General features: G+C 51.3%; 1 protein-coding gene across 2 annotated transcripts in view; it reads right to left on the reverse strand.

Annotated features, from left to right (window-relative positions):
• The window catches only part of NPLOC4 (NPL4 homolog, ubiquitin recognition factor), a 57,483-nt gene that overhangs the window by 10,312 nt on the left and 33,740 nt on the right, over window positions 1-13,431 (reverse strand). For both annotated transcript variants that reach the window (XM_045569691.1, XM_045569692.1), the window contains exon 13: window positions 1,530-1,601. In XM_045569691.1, the coding sequence (XP_045425647.1) occupies window positions 1,530-1,601 (72 nt within the window). The remainder of the gene's footprint in view (window positions 1-1,529; window positions 1,602-13,431) is intronic.

The raw sequence follows: 13,431 nt of genomic DNA on the forward strand, positions 1-13,431 counted from the left end.
CAGAAACGGGAGTGGAACAGCAACTACAGAAGACTTACTGCTACATGAACTAGTGCGATTAAGAGATGGATGTGCTGGTCTTTTAACTGCCCCGTAGAGAACAGAAGCAAAGTCCACGGGGCTCCACGCGACCATCCCAGATGCCCCAGGGGAGGGTGCAGGGATCCAGAGCCTCACCTCACACTGAAACCCTCTCCCTACCAGCATGCACCAGCTGGACGATGGCCTGACACCTCCACAGAAGCACAGCCTGCAACAGCCGCCCCATCCAAGGTTTAAGAACATCAGATGGCTCTGGGCCCAGGCCCGCCCCTGCTCCCGAGGGACTCCCCAAGCCTCCCATCCACAAGGACAGAGAGCTCGGATATCACAGGGTGGAAGGATCCCCCAGCAACCAAGTACTGCTGAAAAACTGCCCTAAGGCAAAAACCTAACTTCCTTTGTGAAAGGAAAGGGAAGGGGCGGGGAGGCCACTGCAGGGAGAAGACCTGAGAAGGCTGCTTTTAAATCACACTGACTCCTCCTGAGTGCATGCTCCATCAATCTGTTTTCAACTTAATTACACCCTAGGTAGCCTAAAAAACAGATGCCTTTACAGCCTCAGTAATAAATATGTTCTTGTGAGCTGTCAGTTGGAATGGAGCATTGATGGGCTTGGCTCATGGGGACCCGCTGCTCCGAATGCAATGATATTTTACTGCCTGAATCACATGCCCATCCGAGTCCAAATGCAGCCTGAACAGACCCTGGCATGGCAGCAGCGTCAGAAATGAGCCGCCTGCTGCCCCTCTGGACACAGCATCAACAGCCATGGCTGCTGCAAATGCATCAGGCTCTCGTCCTGCCACACGGGCTGCCCTTTGGCAACGGCACGGCCACACCTCCAAGCCACTAACCGGTTCCAGAAAGGAACTGAGACTGTGGGAAGATGCAGCAGAGCAGGGTCCCTCCTTGGCTCCCAGAGTTCCACACAAGAACACTGAGGCACAGGGAGTCCCCAGGACGACTTGGACGGTGTGGCCCACTGTGAGCACCACGGTGGCACCTGCACATGCTGGGTGGCTCTGGCAGCTAGAGACCCAGCACAGAGTACTTGGGTGAGATGCTCACATGTCCCAGGACCCAAGGACTGGGACTTGTTGCCTTCTAGAGGCTGCTTGGCCTGGGGTTGGGGGTCCCTTGAGCTAATATGAGGATAGTTAACCCCTAGGTTGATTTCAGGAAATAAAAACCTAAAACTAAAAGAGAAAGTCCTTATAATTCTGAGCTTTATCAGGAATGCTGGGTGCTGAATGATTGAACAAACACTCCCAGGTGCCTGTTCTGTGCTGGGTACTGAAGGAGACAGAGGGTGTGACTCTTGTGACTATCCAAGCCACCAGCTCCTCCCCTGAGCAGCTACCACCCGGCAGTCCTGACCTCCCAAGTGCCTGCTGGGCTGGCCGCCCATGCTGGGGGGACAGCACTCACTTCTGTGACCAGATACTCCACGGGCAGGGGTCGGCCTGTCCAGGCTGGGGGGCACTTACGTCTATGATCAGATATTCCACGGGCAGGGGTCGGGCCAGCTGGGTGATCTCGTTGCCAAACTTGTCTATGTCCTGAAACAATCAAGGGTGAACAGAGGTAAGGGAAGGTGACCAGAGACAATGTTTTTCCTTTCACACACTGGTCTCACCTTTTAAAATGCTACAATTCTTGTTGGAGTATCTGAATAACAGAAAGGAAAGTGTGCCTATTTTTGCAATGAATCCACCTTCTTCCATTTCTTGGAGCTCTTTATTATGACCACAAGCTGAGAAGGCAGCATGCTCTCAGGTACTGGGAGTCTCCGCTGGGAGAGCCACCAAAGCCCCCACCCCTCCACCCACGGCGCTCAGCCCAGCACTGTGTCTGAGACAGAGGCAGAGGGTCTGTGCTCCCCTCAGGCTAGATCCGGGCCTATTCTGGCCTCTGCAGGCACTTGAAGTTTCGCAGTTTGAATGCTAATTGTTAAAGATCTTATAGCTCTGAAAACCCGACTTTAGGGAAACTTAATACTTGTACATTAATAAAATAAAGGCATGCACAAATGAGCACTCGTGTGCGCGCCCACACGCACACGCGCGCGCACACACACACACACACACACACACAAATAGGCAGACGTGGAAAACCCCCACCACCAATCTGTCAAAGTCTAAACTTGTTTTGCTTTGTCAGATGCATGGAACATAAAGTTTAATTATGGGGAAAAACGGCCAGCATATGTTCATTAATCACAAAATGACAATTAGACCTGATTTATGTCAAACATGCTGAGTTCAAACAGAGCTCCAGAAATAAATTTCATAAGAACCAATGCTTTTCATTAAAGATTCTGCAAGAGGGGGTCATATTTTCTATCTAAATCATCACTTAACATTATATAAATCATTCATTAAGTCATATATAAATTATATATCCATAATTTCCAATTATAGGGCCTTACATAAAAGTTCACATTTATTGAAGCTCTCAGACCCAAACTGGTTGCCAAGCACATCGCCCTGAGCCGTGTGGTGCTGTGAGGCCAGCCCAGCACATCCACACCTGCCTGGGACGGCAGAGGGCTCTGCTATCTTTTGAGACAACCATTACAGCGGTTCCTAAGTCAAATCAAGCATTCTACCCCAAAGGGATACCCACAGACCCCGTCTGGCCCTGTTCCTTGCTTGAAGATTACAATTTCTAGCCTGAAAGATGTTTTCCCACACCTCCCTGCCCTTCCTCTAGTCCATTCTAGAGAGCTGCCCACAAAAACTGGCCCTTTGCCCTCCCAGAAAACACAGTCCAGATCCATCCCACCAGCTGGCTGCACAGGGAGCGCTATTTGACTATTTCCACTTCAAGTATTGGCCCTGCCCCTCAAATGCCAGCTCACTCAAACACACAGCCTTGCCCCATCTGCCTTCCTCTGAAGCTGAAGTCACTCTCCACCTGATGTGGAGAAGGGCCGTCTGTCCTTCCACATGTCGAGCGGCTGCTGCAGTCAGGACGGACTCCACATTCTGTGGCCCTGGCTGGGGCACCAAAGCCGTGGGGCCTGCCAAGTGGCATCCTGGGGCCCCAGAAAGGCGGTTTCTCGATGGAAGAGGTTTGGTAGGCGGCAAGAATCAAATACAATCAAACTAAATCACGATTTCCAAAAATACACGCTTGCCCCTACAAGAAATAACCTGCAACAACTCACACATAATTAGCCCATCTGGAATTCATCTTCAAATCTAATTAAGCTCTAATATGCAGAAACATTTCTCCAGCACCTGTTCACTTTAATCTTCCCCTCTAGGGATTTTTCCTGTTAAATACCCCTCTCTCTTTTTTTGTGTCGTGCTATTCTCTTTCAGATTTAACTACCCAACTGCACCTTTTCTGCTCCCCAAGAAAATAAAGGTGTTGTACCCCCCTTACCTCCCTGAGGGAAGAAACAGGTAACTTCTATCTCTCCCTGATGCCTTCACTCAGATGTCTCTGCCAACCAATGCTAGACCTACACACCACTTTAAAAGGCAATTACTTTTTATGGGCTTTAGCAAATGTCAGACGGAATGCACTAGGAGGAAGACATCTCAATTTCAAGTTTGGGAACTGCCAAAGTGTCAGCAGTTTTATCTCCAACTGAAGCAAGACACAGGGAGAGTCAGAAACCACGGTCCCCAGTGCCTTGCTACCTGCTATGGCCGCGTCTGGAAGCAGCAGCACCAAGGTCTTGACAGCAAACAGAAATCCAGGGATCAAAGTCTTTGTTAGCTCAAAAGCACATGGACTTCATACCAGGGCAAATTCCACTGATTGGATGGCATCACCTTGCTTTAAAAACAGTGAAAAAATCCTGAATGTGTTGCTTTTCTCTTCTAAGAACTAGGTGCAAGAAGGGGAACAAGTGACAACAGGATCTGAGATTTCACATGATAACTCGAGAAAAAACAAAGCTCTCAGAAACGTGGTTTCTTAAAGAACCACTGCTTAGGAAACAGTCCAGTCCATGAACATCTACAGAGCGCCTGTCAGATGCAAACAGAACCCACAGCCGGCCTTTCTGAGGAACTTGCTGTGTGCACAGAACCACTTGGTCCTCACGGCCTCACCCGTCACAGGCAGGACTGTTGTCCCCAACATAGGATGAGAAGTGACAGGCTACAGGATGAGTTCGCCTCCCTGCGACCTGTCAGCCAGCAGAGCAGAGGGTGCATCAGAGACCAAGTCCACCCACACTCGGAAGTCAGGCTCCTCACCGAGTGCTGGCACTGCGGGGTCAGGGCACACTCAGACCTGACTCTACTCCCGGGGAAGCTGAGAGTCTCAGGCTGTGGTCCCGACAGCAGGCTCACCCTGAGCACAGCTCGCCACCTCCACCACATGGGCAAGAACAAAACTATGCTCAGAGATTTCAGGGACCACAAATCCATTTCCTGGACAGGGAATATGCTAATATGTTATTTGGAATCTCTTTCTCATTAGCAATGTCTTGATTAATTGATAAACTTTCCTGAATAATGCTGGAAAGAAACACAATCTTCTATGACTGAAGACATTTAAAAGAGGTACGTAGTGCAGGGTCTTGCTCTAACAAATACAAATATATATTATGGAGATTCAATAAATAGAATAGTTTGATAATGGCAGAGGGAGAGACTGGCAGATGAGTGGCGCCGGGACGATGCCCAGAGGTGAGACGCAGGGCGACGTACGTGGCTGCCCTGGCCAACGACAACGGTGGGGTCAGCCCCTGGTCAAGCATCTGCAGACACATACACCGGACCCCTGCCCTGCGCGACTAGATGCATGAAGGGGTCAGGGGTCTCAAAATAAAATTAAAGTATGTAGGTAAATAGATAGCTTTGGGGTAAAAGGTTACAGTTGACTTGTACAACACGGGTCCACTTATACTAAGATTTTTTTCAACCAAATGCAGATTGAAAATAAGTATTTGTGCGGCCGGGCGCAGTGGCTCATGCCTGTAATCCCAGCACTTTGGGAGGCCGAGGCAGGTGGATCGTTTGAGCTCAGGAGTTCGAGACCAGCCTGAGCAAGAGTGAGACCCCGTCTCTACTAAAAATAGAAAGAAATTATCTGGCCAACTAAAATATATATAGAAAAAATTAGCCAGGCATGGTGGCGCATGCCTGTAGTCCCAGCTACCCGGGAGGCTGAGGCAGGAGGATCGCTTAAGCCCAGGAGTTTGAGGCTGCTGTGAGCTAGGCAGACGCCACGGCACTCACTCTAGCCCAGGCAACAAAGCGAGACTCTATCTCAAAAAAAAAAAAGTATTTGTGGGATGTAAAACCCACGTGTACTGAGGGTCAGCTTTGGGACTTGAGCACGCCAGGACTCGGGCACAGGCGCAAACTGAGAGGCCACCGCACTCCCAAAGATGATGACAAAGGCAGAAACTAACAAAACAAGATTAAGGTGTCTTTGAAATCAGAAAACATTTCAGCTGCTCTGTATAAGGAAGTGAAAGCCCGGCATGTGTTTGCTACATATGCGAAAGAGTTAGTATGTAAAGACCCCACAAATGAATGCCGAAAATGACACATCACCTCATGCACACATGGAGAAGCGATTCACAAAGAAAACAGTCAGCAAACACATGGGAAGAGCCTGGGCCTGTGGCTCAGAGGCAGCCAGGCCGGGCCGCAGCGCACGGCACGTGCCCACAGCACCCCCGCAGGAGACCTGGGGGACTCAGAGCCTGTAACACGCAGGTCCTTCCACAAACGAGCCCAGGTAACGTGGACCATGCACAGAGAACGAGCCAGACGGTGGTCCACTGGCACTCTTCGTGGTGCCAGATGCCAGAGCAGAGCCCGAGTGCTGCTGCGTGAACCATGCCCAGCACTGCAGGTCCTCGCTGAGGCCGTCAGCGCTCTCAGGACAGCCGACTCCAGCACCCTGGCGCCAGGACATCACCCCCCGCCCTCTCCGTCACTGGCTGCTTTCTTCCTGGGCCCTCCTCCTGGGCTGGCCTCTTCAGAGCAGTGTTCCTCACGCTGCCCAGCACCCTTTTCTTCTCCCTCTGAACAATCTCAGCATGTCTCATCTACCTCCAGGGCCTTCTATGCAGATGTCCTAAAAGGACATTATTGGCCTGTGTCTATTGCCCGAGCTCCCAGACCTGACCACCGACTGCTCGCTGCCCACCACTGTCCAGGGCCATCTTCAAACTCCGCGTGTCAGCGCCTGGACTCACCAGCCTCCCACACAGACCCACTGCTCTGCCCAGGACACGCCCGCTCACCCAAACCAGGAGTCTGGCTGGGTCCTGGGCTCCTTCCCCGTGTCCCGTGAGGCCTCTGGGGCTCTGTGCTGGCACGACCTCTCCTTCCCCAAAGGCCACAAGAAACGGACAGATCGCCTGGGTTTCCAACGGCACCAGCCTTCACACTGGGCTCCCCAACTATAAATCATTCCTCACAATGCACCCCAGGATGGATCTTCCGACACGGCAACCTCGCCCCCACCGCCCCTGCGGCTGTCAGCACCTGTCCACACAGTCCCACCTCACTTCTCCACCCCGCTGCCCTGCCCTGACTCAGGCGCCTGGCGTACTGGCTTAGATGCTGCAAAAGCTTCCTGCCTCCCAACCACGTCATGCCGCCTCCAGCAGGAACATTTCAGAACCCAGCTTCCGTATCTCAATCCGTGGCTTCCCACGGCCCACCATACCTGACACAAGCCACCCTCCAGCTAGACTGACCCCAGGTGCACACTGCACCCTCTGGGTACGTGGACCCTCAGTGGGCTCTGCTCGCCAACTCTCACACCCCTCAGTGACAGCTCTGGGGTACCCTGCTGTGCCCGCCCTGTACCACCAGGGGGACACCCCACAGCATGTCAGGCAAGGGAACCTGTGTGACTTGCTCAGCACTGCGGCTCCCGGGCACAGAGGAAGCGCTCCACAGCCACAAAGTCTGAGCTGAGAAGAGCGGGCGGGCTGCGGCCCAGTGGGGACCCCGCCACAGCCACGTCTGCAGACACGCATGCACAGGGCAGTGCCCGGAAGAACAGATGAAGGAAAGGGAGTACCATGGGGGTCTATTTTCTTCCTACTAATTTATAATTTCAGACTTTTCATAACACACATACATTTGATTTTGTATTAAAAATGTTCTATAAATTTTTCTTATTTAAGAGACAGAGGCTGGGCACGGTGGCTCACACCTGGAATCCTAGCACTCTGGGAGGCCAAGGCGGGAGGATCACTCGAGGTCAGGAGTTCGAGACCAGCCTGAGCAAGAGCAAGACCCCGTCTCTACTAAAAATAGAAAGAAATGATCTGAACAGCTAAAATTATACATATAGAAAAAAATTAGCTGGGCATGGTGGCGCATGCCTGTAGTCCCAGCTACTCGGGAGGCTGAGGCAGGAGGATCGCTTAAGCCCAGGAGTTTGAGGTTGCTGTGAGCTAGGCTGACGCCACGGCACTCTAGCCCGGGCAACAGAGCGAGACTCTGTCTCAAAAAAACAAACAAAAAAAAAAAAGAGACAGGGTCTCGCTCCATGGCCCAGGCTGCAGCAATGGACCAATCATAGCTCACTACAACTTCACACTCCTGGGCTCCAGCAATCCTCCTGCCTCAGCGTCCTGAGAAGCTGGGACTACAGGCGCCGCCACACCCTGCTTCATACATTAATTTTTAAAAGACCTGAGCTGCCTGATGTACATGGATCTTTACATCTGTGACCACACACTTGCTGCTGGCCCCGCCCTCCTACCCTGACAACGCTCCCTTCGTGGGTTCCTGGTCTGCAGACCTCCACCTCCATCCTCACTCCTGGCTGACCGTGCTGCTTCCCGTGGGCAAAGTGAACGCCAAGCCTCCCCCACGACGTGCCTCCTCCGCTGCTGCCCACGCAGCCACCTGCTCCAACCACCAGGATTTATCCAGGCTCTGACCATTTCCTCCCTCCGCCACTGCTGCCCACCTGGCCCAGCTGCCAGGGTCCCGATGACAGACCCCTAACTACCACAGTGCCACCTGCACCCTTGTCTGCTTTGTCCACTCCCAGCCCAGCAGCCAGTGCTCTGCCTGCCTGGGCGGCATATTCCTGGCTCAGCACCTTCTGGGAGCTCCCGTCTGCCTCCTGACACCTCTACCTCCCGACACCTCTGCCCTAGCAACACTGGCCCCCGTGCTCAGCATGCTCCAGGCTGGGACCGGCTACTGCCTGTCTGGAACAATCTGCCCAGGTATACACAGGGCCACTGTCAACCAGCATCTTCCCTACCTGTGCAAAGTCCACCCTCCACTGGCTCCCAAACTCTCAGCCCACCTGCGCCCCCCACAGCCTCCACAACACAGGGAGCACCCTCTCCATTGCCAGTGCATCCCCAGCACCCCACCCATGCCTGCGTGCTCACCAGTGTCCCCCAAACACTGGTGGTGAGACACGGGAGAGCACCTCAACAGTGAGCTGGGGCAGGGCTACTAGGGAGGGGCTCAGCACCGAGGTGCCCTTCCCTTCAGCATCGTGTACAGAATCCAACAGCCAGCGAAACGCCTCAGCTCCAGGGCTCTCCAGCAGAGGAGAGGGGACAAAAGCCAGCTCAGCTCAGTCACTGCCCAAGGTCCCAGGGGATGCCCATCCATGCCTGTGCTTGCTGGAGTCTCTGCGGGCCAAGGTGCACAGCTGGGAACCTGGGAGAGTCGCAGAAGCCACCTGCAAAATGACAAGCAGATCCCTGGGCTAGATCACCACTGGCCTCTCACGGCTGCCAGCTTGTTTCCACTGAAGTCAGAGATTATCGCTTCAGGAGAAGAAAATGAGTATTTTTAAAAACACTCAACACAATCACCAATTCACACAAATAAGAACTGGAAGTCATTCCTCTCATTAAGGATTCCTAATCCTCACTTATTCTTAAGAGGTTCCCTCAAATCCAATCAACCCATTATCCCTGCCCCAGAGGCTTAACTCACCTGCTCCTCCAGACCCTGGGGCACGGGGTGAGCACAGCTGGCTCCAGCCAGAGCAGCTGGGTGCCCCTCCACCCCCGTCATAGAATCACTCGTGGAGTGGGAGGCAGTGCACGGCCCAGGTGGAGGCAACGCTCAGATTCTAGAGGCAGAGCCGCTGCCTCACGCCCAGAGGAACGTGGATGAGAGGCCCAGAGGCTTAGTGATCTCTGTGAGTAGAAGGGTCTTAAAAACACCTCGACACATGTGCTCATGCTCATGTTACACGCGTCCCGGGAAAACATTCCTCAAAGCAGAGGCAAAGTAGTAACTCACAGTTGAGTGAGCAGCCTGGCTACATACTGGACGGCCTCCTAAGACCACCTTAAGATGTGCTGGTGACGTGGTGACCAGCAGAGACCACACTCCTGGTGCTGGGAGGAGACACAAGGTAGGCTCCCCTGTACCAAGGAACACCAGTGGAGCCAGGACACCTCATCACGGAGGACCACCAGTCAGCGCTCAGCCTCGCCAGAGCCCACCAGGAACCTTCCCCTACAGACATGGCCAAAGCACTCACAGCTCCCAAAAGCCCAGGCTGAGGGCCCAGTGCTGACCCTGTGGCTGCCAGCACCACAGCCAGAGAGGAGCGGAGAGATACGGTGAGGGCTGGCATGATGTGCATGTCCCATGGAGCAATGCAAGACGACAGACCCTGGGAGCAGCACAGCCCAGGGCGAAAAGGGAAGCTGAAGGTGCATGCACGTCACCCCACACAGCGAAGCCTCCGGCATCACGGGCAAAGAGGGGCATGGAGATGCCTCTCCCCTTCAGTGGGAAGCCAAGGGAAGACCTAAGGGTCTAACTGTATTATCTATAAAGGAAAAGACAAGCCAAGTGCAGTGCCTCAGGCCTCTAATCCCAGTACTCCAGGAGGCCGAGGCAGGAGGATCACTTAAGGCCAGAAGTTCAAGGCCAGCCAGGGCAACATAGCAAGACCCTGTCTCTACAACAAATAAGAAAAATCAGCTGGGCATGATGGCATACACCTGCAAGCCTAGGCGTTGGAGGATGCAGTGAGCTATGACTGCACCACTGCACTCTAGCCTGGGCAAGAGACGGAGACCCTGTCTCTAAAAAAAAAAAAAAAAAAAAAAAACAAATAAAGGAAAAGGCAGGAGACCAACAAGTGCCTCGTGGCTGTACAGGTCTGGTCTGAACATGAGTGTGGGTGTTGTCTGTGTATGACAAGCAAACAGAAAGACCCAGTCTGCCCAAACAAAACCACCAGCTGGGTTCTGGGGCCTGCTAGGAGGCTCCACAGCTGCACCTCTCGAAGATAACGAGTGCAGGCCATAATCGGCCTCCTGGTTTGGAAAAACACACAGGAAGCCAAGGAGCATCTCTGCAGGGGCCAAGCATCCTCCCTGAGGGCCCTGCTGCTCACCCTGAACTGTGCTCACCGCCGGGTGCCCGTGCACCAGCAGGGTGGATGCTGCCACAAGGTGACTCGGTGCGCATGTGACAAATCTCTGTGTGCATTTCACCTGAAATTTGGTTTAAACTCATCTTCCTAATTATAAAAACAGGTACTACCATGACTTTGTGGAGGGCAAGTTGCGAGTATGTATCAAAACTCAAAAACCTGCTCCAGCAATTCTGCTTTGAGGATGCACAAGAGTGCTGGATGCGACAGTTGGTAACAACAGCCAGAAATAACCAAAGGAGCCATCAACACGAGACTAATTAAAAACATTCTGATTTGGCCACAGAGTCAGTAAATGTACTCATTTATTCTGTATAGTTACAATTCTTTTTTTTTTTAATTTAAAAGAACAGAGGAACTATACTAGATGCAAACAGTGGTTATCACTCAATATGTCGTCTTCATCTTTTTCCACAGGGAACACATGTGCTGTAACAAACTTCTTTAAGATGTTTTAAATCACAAAACGAACACTCGTGGTGTGACAGCAGCACAGAAAGACAAAAAGGGAGAAGCCCCACTGCGTGCCCCACTCCCAAACACCCCGGGCACAAGCACAGCCAGTCCCTCGGGAAAAGCCTCTGGGCCTCACGCAGCCATCCATGTACCCCTAAGCTCTTTTAGAAAACATGTGGAATGTCGCATACAGGGACCTTCCAATTACTTCTTCAACATCAGGCATCTTTGTGTCCACCTCTCCTCACCTGTCGGCCTCCTCTGACCAGAGGCATGGGCCAGAGTGGAGCTGCAGACAAGCATCTCCCAGCCCATGCCAATGTGTGTCCACATACATGTGTAAACATCCACCGGTGTCTTCAAAAAACAAAAATAACTGGATTACACTCTCTATGTAGGTGCACTTTTAATTTTACATCATGAGTTTTATCCTGTATCTTTAACTAATTTGCAAAACAGATGCCTTTAGTGACCACATGCTATTCTACCTTACAGATGTATAATAATTTAATATCCCTTTGTTACTGGACTGTTCAGCTGTTTCCAATCTTTATCAGCACAGACAACACCATGATGAACAACAGCCCTAGACAAACATTGGTGCAGATCCTGTTTACAAGGCATATTTTAAATTCCACCACAAAGTCCACAGGAAGACTAAAAGGATTACTTAAATGTTTGCTTTTATAGTTAGTTCTCTCTGCTCAGACTGATGTTTTCCTGAAACATGAAAAATGAGTGTCTCAAATCCTACAGGGCTATAAACAATTTGGAAAGCACTTCTAGCCTGTTCTAACAGAGGGCAAAGAAACAATCAATGAAAACAACACAATGATTAAGGAAATACCACATATTTCACGACAAAAGGAAGCTCTATTCTTAGGTAAAAGAAAATTACAATAAGACCTGGAAATAAAAAAAGCAGGTTTCCAACCTGATAAAGGGTATTTGAAATAACCCCACACCACAGGGGTCCCACCAGAGTCTGGGTGGATCGAGGGCAGGTAGCCACACCACCCTGGCAACAACAGAATAAAACAAAGTGTGGCCTCTGGCATGTCTCGACCAAAAGGTGCAACTGTGACCTAAAAATAAAATCCTAAGCCCCCCACTGACTGAATGGACCCTTCTCAGCCAAGGGGACCCCCAGAGAAACCTTAAAGCTGAGTCCCCGACATGACAGGATGAGAGCTGGACACGCACTATTTCACCCTCCCTCACTGACAGCCAACCAGGCCTTATTTCCTAAGTGCCAGACCAGCATCTTTTCTGACAAAAAACCCCCCACCATGAAGCAGTGCTAACACTGCACAGAACAGGCACAGAGAGGGCTTCCGAGTCCTTGTCTCACCTTTCTGACCCAGAGGGTGGCCATCCTTACATGTGGACCCCATGAGGGGACAGAGAGCCCCACTGCGCAGGCACATAGTTCTCCTTCCGTGCACACTCATGACTCCTCCTATGTCCTGCTGAAATCCATCTTTAGCCCCCGCTCCGCACACATTCCTGTTCCACTGTCCCTGCCTGGAAGCACATGTTCCCAGCGTGTGGCCGGGAGCCCCGCTTCAGCCTGCAGGAATGGCCACCATGGGATATAAACCCTTTATGAGAAATAAAGCTCTCCTTTTCCAAATTAAAAAAATAAACCCACAGCAAACTCATAGTCAATGCTATAATTCCAAAAACACTTCTTTTACGATGAGAAACAAGACCAAGATGCTGGTGGCCCCCACTGCCGGCAGCTCTGCAAGCCAGCACAGCAAGCCAAGAAAGAAAGGGCTAATGACGGAGAGGAAGAGACGGCTTGTCATTCACGGATAACACAACTGTGTAGAAAACCCAAAAGACTAGACGTACAAATAAGAATAAATAGCAGATAGCAAAGTTGCTGGATAAAAATTTAACCTGTTTAACCTGTTTCAAACAGTAGAAGTTAGAAATGTAATTTTAAAATGATGCTAATATGAAGAAAAAGCTAAACTACTTGGTAATAATCTAACAAATGACACCACAAACCTTTGTGGGAGACATTAAGGATCACTGGGACAAATGCAGCACCTGAGCAATTCACAGGACGAGGACTCAGCCCTGAAAAGTTCTCAATGAAATCCTAACACAATTGTTTGGTTTTAGCACAACTTGACAAGCTGATTCTAAAATTCACTTGGAAGAGGAAAGGGCCAAGGATAGTCAGGGCTCCCGAAGAAAAGCAAAGTAGGGCTGTGACTTAACATGTATAAAGAATAACTGCATGGCCGGGTGCAGTGGCTCATGCCTGTAATCCCAGCACTTTGGGAGGCCAAGGCGGGAGGACCACTTGAGGCCAAGAGTTCGACACCAGCCTGGGCAACATAGAGACCCCATCTCTACAAAAAATAAAAAAATTAGCTGGGCATGGTGGTGTGCGCCTGTAGTCCCAGCTACTCCACAGGCTGAGGAGGGAGGATCACTAGAGCCCAGGGGTTTGAGGTTGCAGTGAGCTATGATGACATCACTGCACTTCAGCCCAGGCAACAGAACCAGACTCTGTTTCAAAAAAAAAGAATGACAGTGATAGCATTGAAGAGA

Source organism: Lemur catta, chromosome 15 (assembly GCF_020740605.2).
Source record: "Lemur catta isolate mLemCat1 chromosome 15, mLemCat1.pri, whole genome shotgun sequence".
NCBI lineage: Eukaryota > Metazoa > Chordata > Mammalia > Primates > Lemuridae > Lemur > Lemur catta.